A 19,790-nucleotide genomic window follows, 5' to 3' on the forward strand; every position below is an offset into this window, starting at 1 on the left:
AAAGCGGTTTGTCACATAAAACTTAAATATGTATATCTATCCCTTGTATCAAAGTCCATGATGGTAACAGGAAGTTGTTTTATAGCTTAGGAGAAATTTAAATTCTGTTATTCTGAGTAAGCCTTCATGTTTATATATGTACCTCATCTGAACCGTTTGAAAGCAGTCTGATTAAAATGTAGACCTCTGATTTCGTTACACTTCATACGAAATTCTGATTTCGTTATACTACATATGAGTCTCTGATTTCGTTATACTACATATGAGTCTCTGATTTCGTTATACTACATATGAGTCTCTGATTTCGTTATACTACATACATGTATGAGTCTCTAGATCTAATGAGTCATGTGTAGTTGTGTAACGAAATCAGAGGTCCATACATTTTAATTAAACTACTTTTGTAAGTTACATAGTATTCATCATTATAAGAAGGAATTTAATCTGCTTTTGAAATTATCCGTCACGGAACAGTATAAAATAGATAGAACTATGCGCTCCGAAGAGTAGGTGAAAGAAAAGTCTGTACTTATTATTCTGTTGACACAAATCGTACAACCCCAACTCGTGTTCGTACCAAGTCTAAATTAGGTCTTCTAAATATAAACGTTTTGATATTGCCTCATTCATTTGTTCCTCGTATCTACATTTATTTGATGATTAAAAGAGCTGAAACTTATCTTTACTATTTCTGTATTTTTCACCGCTAAGCGGAAAGCAGCTTGCTTCTTTTGTGGTCGTGCGACTGTGTGGAATGACGGAATATTATATAAGTAAAGACATCTTATTGAATGAACTATTTGTGTAAATATTGACAATTATGAACACGATTTATTGAAACATAAATACATAATCAGATATTTGGGGATTTAATTTAATGACAAGATTTATGAACTCAGATATTAGTTTAAAATCAATCCAGGTTTGATATCTGAAAAAAAAAGATTTAATATTATAATGCAATCCGAGTGTAGCAATGTGTAGTACATGCATACAGCTGTATACAGTTCGTGTTGCTTATTCTTTAGTTTTCTATATTGTGTCTTTTATTTGTCTGTCTGTTTTTTTCTTTTTTAGCCATGGCATTGTCAGTTTATTTTCAATCTACGAGTTTGATTGTCCCTCTGGTATCTTTCGACCCTCCTTCAATCATGAATTAGATATGAATAATTTTGGGAATCACAAAAGTTATATTATTCTATAATATGGAAACTTTCAAGCTCCATAACCCCGGCCCTTTTTTAATCCGCCTCTACTATGTAAAATTCAATTTTAACCTGTGACAAAGAGTCTTTTATGAACGCCCATATTAATTGGCTTTTCGGATTAAATAGTGGTACAGTGGTTAAACTTGCATCACTTAAGAGGGTATGGATGGGTGGGGGGGGGTCTGTTATTCTGTTAACCCTTTTATTCTCTAATCTTCAATTTTTTGGCTCATTATTCTCTAATCTTCATTTTTTAAGGGCATTATTCTTTAATCATTTAACCCCATCCAAACCCTCACTTAACAGCAACACCACATCTTTCATGGCAGTGATTCCATGTTCTTTACATTTTCTAAAGTTCTATCTTTTTTGGACTTAATTAATAATGTTTATGTTCCATTTCTCTGCGTGGTGTTTTATTCAGTATAACCTTAAGTTAATTCTTCTTATAATAAATATTCCCATAGTTATAAATATATGGATTTTTGCGTAAATAAGTAGTTGATAGTCGAGCAATACTGACACCATGAACACATGAAACTGATATGGAAGTTTTACAGCTTTACAAAGTTCTTCCGTATTTGTACATGTTATATGCTCTTGTGTTACTTGCTGCAAATAATTTGAGCTTTATTCTAATGTTAAGAAGGTAAACTGATATACAAGTAATATTACGTCACAAATTCGCAGTAATGTAACATGAGTATTTCATAAATGCCTTTCCCTTTAAAATCCAATGAAATAATGTTATTCAAAATATTATGAAATTGCATTACGAAAAATAGTACAAATGTGAAAGACAAATATATAAAAATACCCTTTTCCGTTTGATATGTTAAGCTTGTGTTAATGTTTCGTAACACCACCGTTCTCTTATTTAAAGAAGGGTTAGGCAGTTTGTTATAATTTATAATAACTAATCTTCTCTGGTGCTCTCAGTAAAGAAAAGCACAAAGATTTTGTACACAAAAAGTCGTTGAAAAAAAAACAAAAAAGCCAATATGAAAATTACATACTTTAGCATAAAAGTATTATGATAAGTTTTAATAAAACTGCATAACATATTATGAAAAAATAAAAATGATGAAATAATATTTTAACTTTTTTTTTCAATTGGCCATAAACTCTTTAAATATTGACAATTGAAAGTAAAAGTCCTACTTAAAGATTATTGTCTCCGAGTAAGATTGGTCCGATATAATATTAAAGAAATGAGAATTAAACAAACAGTGAGAACAAAATAAAATCAATGTTCAAAATTTTTAATTCAGGTAGGAAAGAGTAACAAAAATCAAAAAACAATAGCCAATTGTAATATACTGTGTAGGGTAAATATTTTTTAACACAATTAAAAGGGCGTCTTTGTATTTCATGTACGCTTTTCATCATGTTTAAAGTCAAATTTGATAGAAAATGTAATTTCGTTTTTATATTTTCATTTCAAAACAAAGCACAGAAGTTTCAGTTGATTTAAGTTATTAATGGTATGTGTACCGTGGTTATAATTGAAATAAATCTTACGTTTTTTTAATTGCTGTACCAAGGACCCTTTAATCTATTTTCGAACTGAAATCAGATTCCTGATTCGGAATACTTTATTAAGTACTTGATTAATCTTTGCACCAAATATAAATAATTCATCTTTCGCCCCTGTTTAGCCATGAGCCCCCACCCCCATCCATCTTCTATGCGTAGCTTAACGGTATCCAGCATAGTCGAGACTCACACTTTATCATTTTATCATAAACTGCAAACTTACAAATAATAGTGAAAATAGAGGACAGATATGGTAGATCTATATTTAAGTTAACAATGTTCCCTATAAAATTTATTAGTATGAGGGAGTCTAGTCTAGCTTATAAAAGTAATTTCAGTAACGCGTATTATTTAAACGGAATTAAATATGAATAAAATAGAAATTATAATATTCTATACAAAGTCAACTCACAACTTGGTTCCAGTCTTAAACTCTGAGACTACTCTTATTGTAGATACTGATTTTAAATTTGTGATATACAGTTGTTTTTTTACGTTTTGCTCATAATTATAGTTCAAAATAAATGACTCTTCTTTAGAAACAAAATCGAATGCATGATGATGTATTTTTCAACGTTTACCAATTGAAACATTTACTAGGTATGCCTTTTCAATGAGTTTATAACAGTTGTCATAAATCATGCAACACTTACATCCTTCTCCATTCCATGTACAAGTATTCCCATTACTATATTTTAGTTATATTTATGATTTTCAGTTTTTACACGGAAGCCGTACTTCTAAGTTAAGGTTAACAACACACGATCTACTCAAGTTTCAATTTATTACTTTCAAGTGTGTTGTTTATTTACTTACAAATTCAAAATAAACATTTAAATGACTTCTAAAAGAACTATGAACTTTAATGCTAGATACGTCTGTTTTTTTTTACTAAATTTCAAATACACAAGCTAACTTTCTGTTTATCATTTTTTTTTTTTTTTTGTCTTGTTATAATTTATTTCACAGATGTCTGTGCTATATCTATCAAAAACTTCGTTCCTTATTCATTTGAAATTATGTTATTACATTTTCTTGAAGGCTACGAGCAAAGGACATTTCACAGAAACACAACAACTGAGCATTCAAAAACTAAACATCATGCTAAAGAAACAATTATTTTAAGTTTTAGAGCGTTTAGAAATGAAAAAAAAACAAGACATCGATCTGTTCTTAAAATATTATAGAAATCGAACATCGTTAAACTAGCCCTGAAAGACATTTAACGTGATTCTTTTAAGAAATATGGCCTACACAATGTCTTTTTCAAGCACTTATTTTCTGTAATTGAAAAGCTACACGATCGTCCAAGACCCTGGTAATGAGACTGTCATATTTGAAAAAAAGTTATCTTAAAGTTGTATTTTCATCAACCAAACAAATTAAAAATATAGAAAGACTGTTTTGAAGCACAATTTTAAGCATGGTCACATCTGTTTACTTATGTAGTTGTATTTGGAATATCGATTTTATAAACGATTCCAAAGAGGTCAATAATCAGACAAAACTATGGTCCGAAGTACAATTCTAAGGTCAATGGGTGATATATACAGGAGATTTTCTTTCACACTTCAGTTCATGTATACTGAAAGAAAATAATTGGTAGCAGTTTTCTGTAATTTTTCTTAATGGTAATGTCTATCCATTGCTCGGACTGTTTACGTCACTGATAGTTTAGAGAAATTACAATTTCTTATTAACCATTTCTACTTTTTCCTTCTTTTTTTGCTTCAAATTTTTATTTCGGTCTCTCAAAAGCGGATGTTTCACTACTAAAAATGAAAAGTGTAAATAAGTAAGTAACCATTTCTTACAAGTAAGTGAATGATTCTCGGTTAAATCTCAAATTCTATTGACACTATGAAGAGAAAATGTGAGAATTAATATATTGATTAAATCATTTGAAATGATAGTCAATATCTCGACTGACTTGATTTGCTTTGGTTACCTATGTTCTTTGTGAAGTGCTCCTTGTGACGTCTCGATTTTTATCGACTGGTTCGTGCATAAACACAAAGGATCATAAAGAGCTGTTAATAGACATGGAATTTAAACGGAGGTGAAAGAGTGTCATTACATAAATGCAACATAGATGTCATTTTATGACGTGAAATTTAACATGGAATAAATATTTTTTAATACAATTCAAAATGTGATATTAAAGCAATATTTATTTATCTTCTTGCAGTTTTAAAAAAGTGCGTTATACGTTATGGGATGTCTTATGACTATCGGTAGGATATTTCTTATCGTTACCAACATCATATTTTTGGTAAGTAAAATATTCCAGGTAAATGTTATAACTTTCATTTAAATCACACAGGTTGGTCTTGTTTGTTTAGATTAAAAAGTGTGATCATTTTTTAACCTTCTGCATCATCTTTTATATCTTGATGTTTTATAGTGGATTGTCATAGCATTCGTTTTTTTTTGTATTCTAATAAACTCGTCATAGAGACCAGGATAGAAAATTGGTATATATATATGCGCTAAAATCTAAAACAGTATTCAGAAATTAGTTTATATAATATTTTATACAAGAAAATAAAGCATAAAAACATTTTAGGAAAAAGTATTTATATAATCGTTCAATGGATTATATAAATGCATATTTAGTTTAATAAACTGCATGAAATTTAAGTATAATTGCTTAATTATGTTAATCGCAAGGTGTCTTTATGCACAACTTATACGATATCACGTTTCAAACACTTAAACGTTTAAAAATAAAATACAATATGTGTAGGAAATTTTATCAAAATGTTGCATGATCGAGATCAGAATGTGAAAAAAATGGCAAAACTACACATTTGTGATTTCTTCATATTTGAAACTAATCAAGTATAGTTATCAAAGGTACCAGGATTCCAACCAAAACAAATGCGGTTTTTATTTGCTTCCCAGTTTAGTAGATTAGTTGTTTGTTCACACATTCTACACATATATCATTAACCTTTATTAAAAAGGGCAGACCAAAAATTATGTTACTGTGGATTTCTATACATTATCATAACCCAGCTTGGTGCTAACTGTGGGTGAATTATTCGCATGAAATAACATTAAAAAGGGCAGACCAAAAATTATGTAACTGTGGATTTCTATACATTATCATAACCCAGCTTGGTGCTAACTGTGGGTGAATTATTCGCATGAAATAACATTAAAAAGGGCAGACCAAAAATTATGTAACTGTGGATTTCTATACATTATCATAACCTTGCTTGGTGCTAACTGTGGGTGAATTATTCCTGTGAAATAACATCAAATATGATAGGGTAGTAAACATTAGCTCCTAAAAATTACTTTTTTCTTTTTCAGTTGATAGGCCTCGTTCTGCTTGTCGTTGGACTTATTGCAAAGTTCGGTGAAAGTCTGTTTAAGAGTTATTATGAAAGCATTATAGCAAGTTTAGAAGATTCACTGTCCAAAGCTGGATACGGTGATGTTACATTGGACTTCAGCTTATCGGAACTTGCTGGAAGTCTCCCAATAGCTTTAATAGTATCTGGAGTTATAATCGTCATCATTACCTTTGTAGCAGTTATTGGAGCTGTTAAGAAAGCTAAATGTCTTCTGTTGATCTACAGCGTTGTGATGTTTGTGATTATTGCTGCACAGGTTCTAGCTATGGGAATGTTTTATTGGAAACCTGAAATGGTAAGTCTATATTATGAAATAAGTTTATAAAAATAAGAAGATGTCGTATGATTGACGATGATACTAGCAACTTTGGTCACCGTACGACCTCCTAGAAGGAGCGAAACCCATACCACAGAGCAAGCTATATCATGCCCCAAAATAACAAATGTAAAACAATTTCAACGCGAAAACTTACTGCCTGATTAAAGTACAAAATAATAAACTAAAACGAAATATTATATAAAGCAACAGATGAATTAGAGGCTCGTGACTATAAAGACAGGATGTGGCGGGGTTAAACTTGTGTGGTGGCACCCAACCTGAAAGAATAGTATTGCAGCACAACGTTAGACGCAAACTTAAAAGTTGAGCAGGGCTGAACTTCTTGATATATACGAACCACAAATGCAACTAAGGGACGCCATCAAATAGTTTGGGGAGGGGTAAAATTGCTGAGGGCTGAACTTCTTGATATATACGAACCACAAATGCAACTAAGGGACGCCACCAAATAGTTTGGGGAGGGATACAATTGCTGCAAGTTTTGTTTATTTGACATCGATTTTGACATAGATCCATATTGGGCAATCAATTTTTCTGGATCAGTAAGATAAGAGGGGGTGGGTCAGTAAAAAAAACTAAGTGATTTTTTTTTATCCTACATTAAACTTTTGATGTCGTCCATTACTAAAAACAAAAAGACACAAAATGCAGATCTGAGAGTATCGCATGACCTCGTGCAATGCCAACATACGAGTTAAAGTTCAAATACGAGCCAATTATGACGCCTCTTGTCGAATCAGCACAAACACCCTCCACTATACTTAATCCCTGGACATTTTTGGTTAACAGTGTAACCCCTTAAGATTCATAGCAGGTATATTTTAATGTAATGTAAAATACTAAATACTAATATGTTACTATGTTTAAAACTTCAGATAACAGCACCTGTCAAAGATTCGTTAAACTCTACAATACAGTCAGATTTTGCTGGGTTAAATGGAACTAATGTTGTATCAATAGGATGGAATTTTGTTAATCAAAAGGTAGGTAATGTTCTGGTAATGTTCTCAACATCTTCATTTACAGTACGATTGTAAACTACTTATATATGCAATATAAGGTTATTTAGTATTGTATTAAGAATTTAGTCTTAAGTCATGGACTAGACAAAAAATGACAAAACCACTTAAGAAACGTTAAAGAACTATATGACAAAAAATAAGAAGCCTCCTAATATATCTTTGGTCATCTTTACTTATGGGATTTGAAACTTAGTGGTTTGTTTAAAAATTCTCAAATATACACGTACAATTTAGAAAGTTTTGATATATTTAATCATAGATATAGGAAGATGTGGTGTGAGTGCCAATGAGACAACTCTCCATCCAAATAACAATTTAAAAATTAAACCATTATAGGTTAAAGTACGGCATGTCAGCATTGATTCTCAGACTACTGATCTGATGATGACCTTTGGAGAATTTACACAAAAAGCACATATTTTCAAAACTATCATTTCGTATGATAATATTTGCAATGTGTTATGAATTTTAATTTGAATAAGATCAAAAATTATTCATTGTGGAGGACAATTGGAGCATGTTTAATGAATTGCTTGCATGCAAAAGCGTACATATGTTATGGTAGTATCATAGTAGCATATGAATGTACAAAAAGCATTTAAAAAGACTGTTATACAATGATAGGATATAACCAAAGAAAAATTGAAGGGTCAATATGCTGGTTTTTGAGATATAAGTAATTGAAAATTTGGCGGGAAATAATTCTCTTTTAATTTTTCATATATTTAACATTGACATCTTTGCTTCTGAAAAGAAAAGTAGGGGTTGATGGGCAAATTTTTTAAATGAAACTACATGGATGAAACCAGAAGATTCCGAATATCTGGCCAAAATTCTAAAACAAGAGAAGCGAACATCCTTAAAAAATATCCTTTCATTACACTGTGACGTTCTTGTTATTATTAAACTAAAATAAGTGATAACAAACACATTTTTTTAACATTTTAGTTTCAATGTTGTGGAATAGACAACTATTATGATTTCTCAGAAGCGACAAATTGGGTGAAAAATTTGTCAAGTGGAGCACTAGTGACACCACTCAGCTGCTGTAAAACGTTACCTTCTTCTGCTGATCTTTCATGTGCTCAGAGTCCTTTATCAACAAGCACCAACAATTATAATACGGTATATATAGCATTAGCATTATTAATTTTACAATGAGGATTTAAATTAAAGACTTAAAAAAAGTGGAGGTTTAATTGTTTGTGCTGACTTTACCTAAAATAATGTAGTGGAGAGAACAATTAGATAAAAGAATAAAACCTAAACACAGGCTTACTATATCATGATTTCTAAATGTCATAATAAAATAGAAATAGCTCAGATAATATGTATGACTAAAAAGAGGCATGACGTTGCATCATCAAGAATCATGATATATACGACACCAAGTGTAATGCACCAGAAGCGAATTTCGACAATATATGTATTTCCATTGATGCTCGCGGCCAAATCAAATTATTTGACCGTCCAAAATCTGAAAGAAATGTTGAAGAGCAGATAAAACCGAAAAAGACATAGTAAAGCCAAATCTGTGAATATCACAAATCGTGTATACAGTTGTTGGAGCTGTTGGATAAACTTACACAGAGCCAATGGTGTATAAACACGTGAATCAACAGTAATGTTTACGTTATGAGAATGCAATCGCTAGATAACGAAAATGCTACTAATTCCAACTTAGATGTTAATTTTTTTTTTAATAATTTAAACGAAATTAAACAAAGCGAAACCAGATGCAATATTTAACTTAAATCAAAACGATTTCTTTTGTAATTTTCGCTCGATTTATTTATCACAATTTTTGCAGGGTTGTTTTGATGAAATATGGGATCTTGCTCTTGGCAATGTCGCAATCACAGCATCAATAATATCAGTATGTTTAGTTATGCAGGTATGTATGAGAGGAAAAGTGTATTTAAGATGAAGGTTAATTTCCACTCAATTTATTTCACACCAGCGGTAAAAAACAAGTATCTAAATCTTTACTAAAATGTACAATACTACAATTTCATGTTAACAACATGTTGTCGTATGTCTATAATTATATAACCCAAATATAAATGTGCAATAAGGAATAAAATTGCTGTCAATATGATAGATGATGAGTTTTTAAGAAAATAAATGTTCTTGACATTTTCATATCAAAAATTTAAAAACACAATATTTGTTTTTATCATGCTTCTTCTGTTTCAAAATTTTGCAATATTTTGAAACTGTCTCATCTATGTAATCTTTAAAGCAATGCCCTTTCAAATATTTTATTTAGACTCTTCGAAATTCAATTCCACTAGTTTTTGTCTACTTACGGATGTTGAAGCCGTGCAATTGCAGAACCGATTTTTTTATTTTCTTAAACTTTTCAGTCTAAAAACAAAAATGACTTTTAAATCTGTATTTTTGCCTTAGAAATTGCCTAAACTTTTGTGTTTATTTTAATATTCACAGCTGCTTATTTTATTTTTGCTCATTTTTTAATATTTCATTTTTTTTATTTTTCAGATTATATTTTTCCTTGTTGCTTTATGTATGTATTCAGACAACAGCCAAAACAAAGTCAAACCGAAAGGATGATACTGTGACTCGAACTGACTTATATAGAAGCAATTGATTCGCTTATTATAATATATAATTGACTAATGCTAAAGCATTATATGCAGCGGATGAAAACTGGGTTCTGCACTTTATCTATAGGACATAATAAATGTGCCTTCAGGATATAAAAAAAAATGATGATGGATTCAAGGAGAGTTCGCATATTGAAATAAAAATAATGAAGACTTAAAAAAACAGCAAAAATCATTCATCTTGGTCCACTCAACATACTTCATGGATTCGCCCCTGCAAAATGCAACTAAATAAGACAAAAGTTAATTGTCATTTTTGAAGAGTGCAAAGTATTCTTCACTGACATCAAATATAACGAATCAGTGAACAAACGTAACTTAGTTGACTTTTCTGTTTTAACATTATGAAACTTTTCTAAAAGTATCATGTCAAAAATGTCGTATTCAATGCAACTGTTGTGACTGTAATTGTTTTAAAAACTTTTTTCACAATTGAAAGTCTTTGTTTTATACAGTCAAATTTAATCTAAACTATTTTCTTCTTTTTTATGAAAAGTTTAAAATACATTCTGGAAGTATGCATGGTCCGTTTTGTCTTATTATATTACAAAGCCGTTAATTGTTATTGTAATTATGTATTTAGTCCTCAGCCCACTGTAGTGTTGTCTGCTGGCAGACAAGTAGTACGTTGAGTAAACATTAGTGTTTGTTAATTATATAAGAAATAAAAGTTGTTGACGTCACATATTGATTTTTGTGTACTCAATGAGAACTGCTTGCTCGAGAATGAAAACTTTAAAGACAGTAACCACCACACAGCTATTCATGTAACTATTATTGTGAAGAAAAGGCTAAAGATATAAATTGTTAAAATGGACATTCAAACTCATAAGTCGAAAATAAACTGACCACGCCATGGCTAAACAAGAAAAAGTCCAGCAGGAAGAATATTGTTAATATGTGAAACACAACACAAAACCAAAGACTGGGCAACACGAACATCACAACAACCTTGAACTGGGGATGATCTCAGGTGCTCCGGAAGTGTAAGCTGCAGATCATGTCCATATTTTCATCACCTAACAATTTGCAGTCTGTCCGAATGTAAAATTGTTTCTGCATTTGTGAGATTCGTTTTCTGTAGAGTTAAATGTTGGTCTCTTCTTATTTTTTTTAAACCATGACTGGTTGTCTTTCTTCTTCGACTTGTGATTTCTGTTTTTGTTAGCTGTATATTGTATTGTCTTTTGGGTGAAGCTCTAGGACATTTGAATTGCACGAGATTTCATTTGATTTCCGATTTTAATCTGCGATTTAAAAATTAACAATATAACCTTCATGTAATTTTGACATAAATTAATTGCAGTATATTTTTTAAGCTATTAAGACTTGTGGTCAAAAGTGGTTACACAAACGAATAATATACTGATTAGTTGATTTTTATTAGTGTTCAATGGCAAATATTCCATGTTTGTTCAGGACAATTCTGGTATGAAGTATTCAATGGATCTAAGGAGGCAGTACAAAGGAATGGCTTAGAATGGTTTCGCTATACTGAGTAGTTGTGAATTCAATGTTCAAGATAAATGTCATTTGTTAGAAGTGATGAATATAGCTTCAAGTATGATAAGATGTTAAAATCTGTCATTTACCAGAGGTACTTTGAAATGTGTAATTGGATATGTGAACTGTTTACATGATCAATTGCTGTATGCCAATAGTTGTCCTTATACTTTGCTGTGGTCAACTAAAAATGTTATACACACATGGATCCAGAACAAGGTGTAATAGCTTTCCTAAGAGGCTGAATCGCTCACCTGTAAAAATAAATCTTGAATTGTTTATATTTGATATTTAGTTTTTCAGCCCTTAATTTATCATGATGAAAGACACTCTCCCCCAATTTACATCAAAAAAGTTATAAGGAGTCATCCAATGGTTTTAATCATGTCAGCATTTTTGTCAAGCTTGTTTTGCTCATCAGTAGTCAGCTGGGAAGTTGTTACTACTCTTTGGCTGGGTTGCTGTCTCTGTGACATATTCCCCATTTCCATTCTTAATTTTATCATAATAGACCATGAGTGTATTTAGATCTTCAAACTCCAGGAGTTTTAGATTTTCTCTATCTGTTATAATACGTGTTGTTTTCAAGATCAGAGTCCAGTGCCACTCCAGTCATGTGTTTTAACATCCATAGAATGTTCTACTTTGAGCCATTGCAGCTATTATGGTTAATTTACAGGAACAATAAATACGACCTTCATACTAGATACCCTAAGGATCATACTGTTCAAATGTGTATGAAATCAGTAAAGTAGTCCAATGGAGAATTTTTCCATATTTTTTGGCAAGATGATCAGCTACTAGGATTAAAGACAGTGATGATGCCAAGTGAAGGCTATGGCTCACCTGGCACTATGTGAGGCAAAAATGCTATGGCAGCAATGAGTTTGTCTTAGATGAATGTAGTGAACAATACTTTATGAGAAGCAATGCCTGCCAAAAAACTAGTAAATCTCTTAGAAATTGAAATTTCTTGTCAGTAATTTCTAACTCTCACTTCATACATGTCATATATAAGACTTCATAAATAGACCAATTTTTATTGGTAGCTGAAAGCAGAGAACAACAAATCAAAAGAACTAACTGAATGAAATTCCATGTTACTAGATGTTTATTATAAAATTTATGCTGTCTTCTTTTTGACACAAGTGGAGATGTGTCTCATTGGCAATCATACCACATTTTCTCATTTTTTATCATGTTTATGTTATTCAAAAAACTTTTGTGTATCTTTATTGACATGTGTTTTTTTGTTTGCACACAGACTATAACTTGAATATGTCTTGGTAGAACATTTTATGATATTTTAAGATACATTTTATTTAAAATTCCTTTATATGATAAGTATATTCTAAACAGTAATGTATAACAAAGTAAGTAAATGCATATGACTGTATACATGTACAGTCATGACAGTATCAGAACTAAGACCTAAAATAAACTAAAATTCTTGTATAACATACACAATGTCAACTGTTAAATATCAATGCATGCAAGATTGTCATTTGAAAATTAATACAAATTGAAAAGATATTTTAGAATCATTGTTTTTAAAATTCTTTATATGGTCAAATACAATCTAGACCAATTTCAATTATTACTATACTTGATCTCATATACTGTATCATGTATATCAGGGTATTTTCTAAATTTGATTTCAAGAAAAAATATTCTTTCTTATAATCAGAGAACTTTCTCAGAAAGTAGTACAACGTAGTTCAAAGGTTTTGAGTCCTGACCACCCAAATTTTACAAACATGACAAAGCCAAAGGCCCAACACAATTTTGGTATTTTGCAATAGAAATAATTCCTTTTTTGATGCCCTGCAGTTTTTCTTTACAGACCATCATGACAAAAAAGATTTTGAGAACTTTGCTTCAAGTAATGAATAGAACGGCAAAAAACACATATTTTTCATTCTGATCAAAGGCCAAAAGATTTGTTTCTCCGTTATTGATACATTGTATATGAGCCGTCAAACATGTCAAAGTAATTTTATAATCATGATTATGTTTTCCAATTTTTTAAATGATATATAATATTTCTAAATTTAAGCCCTATCTATGATATCAGAGGACATATTGATATTTGGTCTGTCAATCATTGTTAATACCTTCCTTTGTCAAACCCATTAATGGTTGAAGTTTTGGTTAAAGGCAATTTACCACTAAATTTCAGTCATTAAGTGTACAGTGGCCACATACATGTACATGTATGCTTGTTCTTATTTAGTTCAAAAATGAAATGTAGATTTCATAAATAACTGATACCAAAAGTTTTTACTCTACAGAATACTTCAAATTCAAAACAAGTCAGTATTAGTAGTATCTTATGTGTGTAAAAACATGAAAAAAAGAAAAACATTGATTATGATAAACAAAACATGCAAAAGGATATACAATGTAACTTTGTTATATATATCATACTGCTTACTATGACCTGCCATATATCTATAAATACATTATAAAAATCTACATCTGTAAATTGAACGAGTTTGATGATTTTATTGCACATATTATAACTAAGCTTTTAGCACGGTGGATATACTGATTCTGCTTCCAGCATTCTATGAATGTTTATGCACCTTGACCTTTGTACTTTGTGAATATATTGTACAATACTCGGAGGGTTGATTTCAGATCTTGATTGACCACATCTTCTGGTCTGGCCTTTGGTCTCGGAAGACCTGCATCCTGCATTAAATCAAACGCAAACTGTACATTATGCACCTTTTGATCAAACGTTGATGCGGTTTGGTGGTAGTCATATAAAGGAACAAAATATCCTTCTAATAAACCCATCAATAAAACCAGGTAAACTCCATCATGAAATTGCGCTTCTAAATCGGCCACTTCAAAGTTAATCTTCAATAACTGTTTGTTGACAAATGTAACCAATGTTTTCTTTACAAGATTAAGTTTGTCAGGTGCATGATCGAATAAAGTATCAAACGCATCACGCTCAAATCTTGCTCCAATATCATCGTTTATCGTAGTGATATCTTCTACTACTCTCTTGGTCTGGAGTATGCCATCTCTCTTTGTTACAACGATTAAATTGACAGACACGTTATCAGGCATTCTGATAGGTGCTCTATAATGTCTTGCTAAGGTAACTAACAAATGAAGGATGGCAACGAGATTCTTTGAATGAACTTTATCAACAGACCACCTGACTTGATTCCATTGTAACTGTAACAATCTGTTTATTACTGAGAGTATTATCTGTAACTTCTGTTTCTGTCCTTGTTCTGACTGGGTTACTTCTGGTACCTAAAATAAAAGCAAGAAATGTTAACTTATGAAGATATATAGCAACATTTTTTGTACAATGTACTATAAATGACATAACAGTAAAGTATGTGTTTAGTATAGTTGTACATATAAGAATATGTTTTTTTTGTGGTTTTTTTTCAGTTTGTCACAAACATCTTTTCATGTTTTCATGTTTAGTTTTAGAGGCACGTCCAATTGTATTTATGTTTATCTGATGAGTTAAGCCTTTTTCAACTGATTTTTATAGTTCGTTCATATGTTGTACTGTTATACCACTGTCCCAGGTTAGGGGGAGGGTTTGGATCCCGCTAACATGTTAAACCCCGTCACATTATTTATGTATGTGCCTGTCCCAAGTCAGGAGTCTGTTTGTTTATGTGTTACACGTTTTTCGTTCATTTTTTTACACAAATAAGGCTGTTAGTTTTCTCGTTTGAATTGTTTTACATTGTCTTATCAGGGCCTTTTACAGCTGACTATGCTGTATGGGCTTTGCTCATTGTTGTAGGCCGTACGGTGACCTATAGTTGTTAATGTTCGTGTCATTTTGGTCTTTTGAGGATAGTTGTCTCATTGGCAATCATACCACATCTTCTTTTTTATAATTTCAATCAATTTATATAACAATAAAGATTGCTTCTGCAACAACAATTGCAAGTAGAAATTTGCAACCAGACTGAATCAAAATTGTTCAGTTTCAAGCCAATTCAATTATTGTTTTTATAATTTACAGAATCTTCTTGTGCTATGATGTTTTACCACTCTCACAGGTTATATTTTAGGAACTTAGGAGTTGCATTAAAAGAGTCATGAGCATTGAGATTCAGAAGATATATTTTTACACTTGTATTCAAATCTGATTTCCAAGTTTAAACATTTGATGTTGTTACATGTAACTTAAAATTATTTGTTGCATTAGGTCACTTTAACAAGTTTAATAGAGGATTATTTATTGAGGGTCATTTGTAGAAAATTAAGGTACAAATGTATTATAAAATAGACCTGATTGCAATATGGGTATCTGTGACACTCAACCCAAGAATTAGAGACACTTGAACTTTTTACTTCATACTACACATCCATTTTCCTTTGTGACTCGAACATTTATGGCAGAAATATAATGTAAGAAAAGATATGTCATGACTACTCTTGCACACACATAAGTCTCAAAATATTAATGTTTCCCTTTTTATGTGTTTACATCTTGAATTCGTAGAGGAATTATTGGGGAGGTTACACAAATGTACAAATATAATCGATGTTGTCTCTATTCATGCAACAGACTCAGCATGCTCAGTATTAGATTCAATCATGAATCATATTCATATTACGGCCAAATAATTATGACCTTTTGTATAACTTTTTGAAAGAAAAAATCTTAGAAAGGGGTATCAGCAAAAATCAACAATAGCCTTTCTACATGAAGATGGCATAATAATTATTTGGACTAATTTCTACTGTCATTTTTTTTCAAAACAAGACAGGGTGTCAACAAAACACAGCAGGGTGCTAAAGCACGCCAAAAATGTCCTGCAGGAAACACTTAACATATGGTATTTGTATTCTGAAGTCTTGTACCTGAACTCTTATATCAGCCAATTTTTCTATCAATTTTTGCAGAATTTGACCATCAAATAGATCTTCAAGAATGTCTTTCACGATAATTCTGTCATCTGCCAATACGTCATTTATCCAATCAAGCAGTATCTTTATTAATTCTTGTACTTTAGGGTCTTCTTTGGATGTTGGCTCAATCATTGACCGCTCTTCTAACTCATCCAGCAAATAACCCTCTGGACCAACGTCTGGAATTGTAGGACTAGTAGGAGATTCGATTGCCATTTTGCCTTCTTCTTCTAGAATATTTACTTCTTTAGCTTTTTTCTTGCGACCAATTGTCCCAATTTTATCAAGGAACGATTCATCCTTTTTCTTTGGCGTTCCAACGGTCGCAGGATTGGGTGAGGTTGCCATTTTCACAACAACAAAAAACTACCGGAAGTAGTCACATTCCAGTGATGGGTGCGTTTAAAGAATCATCTATAATATCCAAGTATTGGCCTAATCGGGCAAGTCTATGATCTTCACACATTGACATTGATTATTGGAACTGATTGATAGGATAAGTTCCAATGACATAAACAAATAAGAAATATTACTTTTATCAGAGTGTTAAACAAAATAAAAAATATATAGTATATTTCAAAAACCTTTGTTCACATGATTACTACAGTGATCTGCTGTATATGTGAGCCAAAATTTGTTCCTGTGAAAAAAATTCCAGTGGAATTTATTTCACAGGAAATATGTTCTGGGAGAACTTTTTTCACAGACAATTTCTATATAATTTGTTCCATCTCTATGAAATAAGTTCCTCACTTTACCTTGTGAAATAAGTTCTGGGTTGGTGAAATTTGTTCCTTACCTAGTGAAATAAGTTCCATGTTTGTGAGATTTGTTCCTTACCTGGTGAAATAAGTTCTGGATTTGTGAAATTTGTTCCTCACCTGGTGAAATTAGTTCCTTGTCTGTGAAATATGTTCCACTGGTTAAACAAGTTATCTTATATACTGAGCACTTGTCATCAGTAAGTTTAAAGTCATTATAAAAACATGTATTATATTGATAATGCAAGAAATAGAAAGTGTAAACATCCAATTTGGATCATGTGGAGTAAAGCAAAAGTTTAATAACAAACTCAATTAATAATACTAAAAATGACACTTATGATCCAGGAGAGAGTAGAATAAGAAATAATAATAAAATTCTTTACGAAAAAAAGTACTATAATGGTTAAAGATGAAAATTTGTACTTTTTGAAAAGGACAAAGTAACTGATCAATTATATTAAAAGACATAAAGAAACAAAAGACACACTCTTTAAAAACTGTGCAATGACCATAACTAAGTACATGTATGATTAGAACACCCATGACAGATTAAATAACAGGAAACAAGGAGGTCGAATACCACATAAACGATAAAACATAGATACAAATTATGATACATTATGATCGGTTTTATTTCTTATCTTCATCCTACAGTCACGCCGGAACAAATATTTTTTGAGACATAAACTATGAATTGATTCAAGTCCGTCCTAAAAGGCACATTTGAACAAGCTAAGTGACCTTCTGCTGTTGTTTTTAATATGGTCGGGTTGTTGTCTCTTTGACACATTCCCCATTTCCATTCTCATGACAATTTTATTCTTCACAAATTAAAAATAAAGACATGCACCAGAATTTAATATTCAATGAAATGTTGATGGTTTTCTGTAAGTAAAGAAGAAGAAGCATTCCGACGGTCTCAACTCGGCCGATTCCGTACCCTCATCTAACAGATAGAAGGAGAGTAACGCATTCTACCGATTATTGCCGATTGGCTACGTAAACTTACTATTTTCAATACATTTATTTGGTCAAAAGTTTCTGACCTTTTGCATGGCATTTTTGTACCGAAAAAAAAAATCAAAATATAAAGTGCAAGAGATAGCAGTAAAGTTCGTGTACGAAGACCATTCAAGTTCGTATCAACAGCTGCTTGTAAAGACTAAGATGCGGCAACACTGCAAATTAAAAGACGAAGATCAATTATGGCTATTGAAACTTTTAATATTGTCAATAAATTAACAAGTGTACATGATTTTTTAAACTTTAGTGAAAAAAGATTGTAGATATTCTTTCAGATATAGTAATGTACTGGATATACCACATGTAAAAACTACACAGTTTGGTAAGAAAAGTTTTAACAGCCTGTCTGACCATTTGAATTAAATTAAGAAAAACTGTTTTCAGTCCTGAAACATTTTTTCCCCTCAATTTAAGAGCCTTATAAGTCTTGGAATGGTTCAACACATTGTTGTACTGCATGTAGATAAGCTTTTTCATATTTTAGAACTTGAGTTCCTCTATAATATGATTTTATGCCTTAAATTTTTGCATGTGTGCTTTATTTTTATTTGCGCTTGACTTTAGTTGTGATTGGATTTCAGTTGTGATTCAGCTTTGGCTTATTTATATATTTTATTGTCTAAATATACAATAGGATTGGATACAAGTTATAACAACTTTAAAAGATAATCCTCTCCATATAAGTACTATATACAAAGTGTCAAGATGACAGTAATTATATATTTCAGTACAGTATGAAATCTATATATAATAAATATATTATGTTTAAACAAATTAACAGTTGGATACGAGTACACTTTAAGATACAGCAAAATGAATTAAAGAATCTTTGTGTATGGCATATATAACTAGTTATGTACATTTCTGAGAAGTGTTTTGTTCAAGAGTAATTTCGTCTGTTCCAAATAAAATATGTTCTATGGGGATAGCAGCTACGTGTAGAATGTTTTTAAAGAGCTGATTTCTAAAATTTATGTAAAGTGGACATTCATAGTAAAAATGAATCGAATTTTCTAATGGACACCCTCATTTACAACTTGGGTCATTTACTGAATAAACTCTGTATAAATCTGGTTTTAAAGGACTTCACCTGAACAAGAACAAGAACATTACAAAAATAAGAAGAACAAGAACAAACAGGTTACATGAACATGAACAAGAATGAGTCCATAGTACTCGAATGCCCCACTCGCACTATCATTTTCTGTGTACAATGATCTTCAATGGACCTTGAAATTGGAGGTCGGCAAAACTCTAATTCGGCCTAAAATTAAGAAAGATCATACCATAAGGAACACGTGTACTAATTTTCAAGTTGCTTGGATTTTAATTTCACAAAAAACTACCTTGACCAAAAACCTAAACCTGACAACCTTAATCTGGAAAACTTAAAACTGAAGCGGGACAGACGGACGGACGTACGACCGCCCGAACGAACGCACAGACCGAAAAACATAATCCCATAACTTGAAAGGGCATTCAAACATAAAATTGTTTACAAAA

At 31.3% G+C, this 19,790-nt stretch overlaps 2 protein-coding genes across 3 annotated transcripts; one reads left to right on the forward strand and one right to left on the reverse strand.

Annotated features, from left to right (window-relative positions):
• Nucleotides 1–31: 31 nt before the first annotated feature.
• Nucleotides 32–10,145, forward strand: LOC134723237 (tetraspanin-18B-like). Of its 2 annotated transcripts, XM_063586858.1 has the most exons (7): nt 32–116; nt 4,933–5,016; nt 6,063–6,401; nt 7,322–7,429; nt 8,417–8,593; nt 9,279–9,362; nt 9,971–10,145. In XM_063586858.1, the coding sequence occupies exons 2-7, from the start codon at nt 4,957–4,959 to the stop codon at nt 10,040–10,042; spliced, it is 840 nt and encodes a 279-aa protein (XP_063442928.1). In that variant the 5' UTR covers nt 32–116; nt 4,933–4,956; the 3' UTR covers nt 10,043–10,145. The 2 variants fall into 2 exon arrangements, with proteins under 2 accessions (XP_063442928.1, XP_063442927.1); XM_063586857.1 differs by lacking the exon at nt 32–116 and having other exon boundaries at nt 4,670–5,016.
• A 3,396-nt stretch (nt 10,146–13,541) lies between these two features.
• Nucleotides 13,542–16,884, reverse strand: LOC134720882 (beta-parvin-like). The gene is made up of 2 exons (XM_063583430.1): nt 16,453–16,884; nt 13,542–14,871 (listed from the first exon to the last, which is right to left on the reverse strand). The coding sequence occupies exons 1-2, from the start codon at nt 16,846–16,848 to the stop codon at nt 14,176–14,178; spliced, it is 1,092 nt and encodes a 363-aa protein (XP_063439500.1). The 5' UTR covers nt 16,849–16,884; the 3' UTR covers nt 13,542–14,175.
• Nucleotides 16,885–19,790: the final 2,906 nt, after the last annotated feature.

The sequence above is a fragment of the Mytilus trossulus genome, chromosome 6, assembly GCF_036588685.1.
Source record: "Mytilus trossulus isolate FHL-02 chromosome 6, PNRI_Mtr1.1.1.hap1, whole genome shotgun sequence".
Taxonomy (NCBI): Eukaryota; Metazoa; Mollusca; class Bivalvia; order Mytilida; family Mytilidae; genus Mytilus; species Mytilus trossulus.

Excerpts from the sequence above, each read along its gene's own strand:
- LOC134720882 (XM_063583430.1), bottom strand. The coding sequence starts at position 16,848 with ATGGCAACCTCACCCAATCCTGCGACCGTTGGAACGCCAAAGAAAAAG. Across the intron at positions 14,872-16,452 it reads TGGCTGATATAAGAGTTCAG|GTACCAGAAGTAACCCAGTC; the intron begins GTACAAGACTTC and ends CTTTTATTTTAG.
- LOC134723237 (XM_063586858.1), top strand. The coding sequence starts at position 4,957 with ATGGGATGTCTTATGACTATCGGTAGGATATTTCTTATCGTTACCAAC. Across the intron at positions 5,017-6,062 it reads TTACCAACATCATATTTTTG|TTGATAGGCCTCGTTCTGCT; the intron begins GTAAGTAAAATA and ends TTTCTTTTTCAG. Across the intron at positions 6,402-7,321 it reads TTTATTGGAAACCTGAAATG|ATAACAGCACCTGTCAAAGA; the intron begins GTAAGTCTATAT and ends TTAAAACTTCAG.